At 37.2% G+C, this 1,682-nt stretch overlaps 1 protein-coding gene across 1 annotated transcript in view; it reads right to left on the bottom strand.

The window, feature by feature from the left end:
• Nucleotides 1-1,682, bottom strand: part of Cyld (CYLD lysine 63 deubiquitinase) — a 41,260-nt gene that overhangs the window by 28,932 nt on the left and 10,646 nt on the right. The window contains exon 4 of the mRNA XM_026789180.1: nt 1,113-1,218. Within this exon, the coding sequence (XP_026644981.1) occupies nt 1,113-1,218 (106 nt within the window). The remainder of the gene's footprint in view (nt 1-1,112; nt 1,219-1,682) is intronic.

Below are 1,682 nucleotides of genomic sequence, written 5' to 3'. Positions count from 1 at the left end.
CATCTTAAAACAAAGAGAACTTGGAGGGAGAGAATGATGAAAGAGTTGTCTCGATGAGGGTGCACTTCGGGGTCAGGAAGAAACCTCATGTCAGGGAAATTCAAGGAATTCAGAAGAATGATCCCAGCAAAGACTCCTAGCAATAGTAGAGAGGGTCCCTGAACTGGACATCTCTTATATTCAGATTGATGACTACCTTAATTGTCATTAGAGCGTCTTCATCCAGTAACTGATGGAAACAGATGAAGAGAACCATACCCAAGCACTGGGCCAAACTCCAAGTATCCTGTTGAAGAAAGGAAGGAACCCACAGAAACAACTAACCTGGGCTCATAGGAGCTCAAGACTCTGAACCAATAGTGAAGGATCCTGCATGGACTGACCCAAGCCCTCTTCATATGTGTGGCAGTTGTGTAGCTTGATCTACTTGTGGGACTCCTAACAGTGGGATCCTTAACTCTTAAGCTAAGTTTTGGGAACCTATTCATCATATTGGGTTGCCTTGCCCAGTCTTAATAGAAAGGGGGGAGCTTAGTCCTACCTCAACTTGATATGCCACACTCTAACACCCATGGGAGGCCTGCCCCTCTCTGAACAGAAACAAAGGGAAGGCAACCAGGGCCAGGGGCGGGGGAGGGGGACAAGAGGAGAGGAGGGAGGGGAAACTGAGATCAGGATGTAAAATAAATGAAAAAATAATTTAAAACAACAAAAAAGGAACTTCAGCCATCATTTAATAAGAATCCTGAATCCTCTGTGGAGTTTAGATGAGATAAACAATTTTTTTAAAAGCTTCTAGCTTCATCTCTTACTCCAAGAGACAGCATTTATTTGTATTTTTGAACCTTCCAATTACAAGACAGGATTTCTTTCTCTATTAGAATGTTTAGGAGAAGACAATGTAAGAGATAATGTATAAACTTCACTATACTTATATACTTTTAGAAATAACCTTTATTGCCTTGGTTCGGGAGAAAAGAAAGGTTAGTTTATATAACGACAATTCTACAATATAAAGCTAACTTCAAAAGATCCATCTTTAGTATATATTTGCATTCTCATAACAAAATACATGTTAGAAACTATCTTCTGAATACATAAAGGAGACATACCTGGAATGATATCATTGATGTGCAGAAGAATTGTACTTTCAACACTTGCAAAGCTACAAAGTTGTACTCCATCAAACCTTCCATCCCAGTTGCCAATAGGGTTATCCTTGAAATGCCAAAAAAGTAAACCTTTATATACCTTTGTCAATAAATATAAATGTGAACACCAACATTTCTTTCAAAAGTATTACCTAAGATATCTTTCATAGAAAAATGTTAACTATTTTGCCCAAAAGAAAGGCTGTATTAGAAATATCTGCTAAAGTAACAACGTTTTACAATAAAAATAATGACAATCAACTTACAGCAAACACACAAAATAATGAATCAAAAGCCTTTTTCATACTTTAGTCTGCAGTAATAACACCAGCTGAGGTTTAAAGAGACATTGTCTGCAAAAGAAAATTTACTAGGATTGCATTATTTTACCCAGAAACCTACCCTTAAAGTTAATCACACATCTGCATCCCCTGGACACTTTGCTCACTGTATTACTGTGTGTCTTTTTTTTTTTTTTTAATTTATTTATTTATTTCTTATGTATACAACATTCTGCCTCCATGTATGCCC

The sequence above is a fragment of the Microtus ochrogaster genome, unplaced genomic scaffold (assembly GCF_000317375.1).
Source record: "Microtus ochrogaster isolate Prairie Vole_2 unplaced genomic scaffold, MicOch1.0 UNK15, whole genome shotgun sequence".
NCBI lineage: Eukaryota > Metazoa > Chordata > Mammalia > Rodentia > Cricetidae > Microtus > Microtus ochrogaster.
The sequence above is the reverse complement of the archived record's forward strand: the minus strand, read 5'-3'. Positions and strand labels throughout refer to the sequence as shown.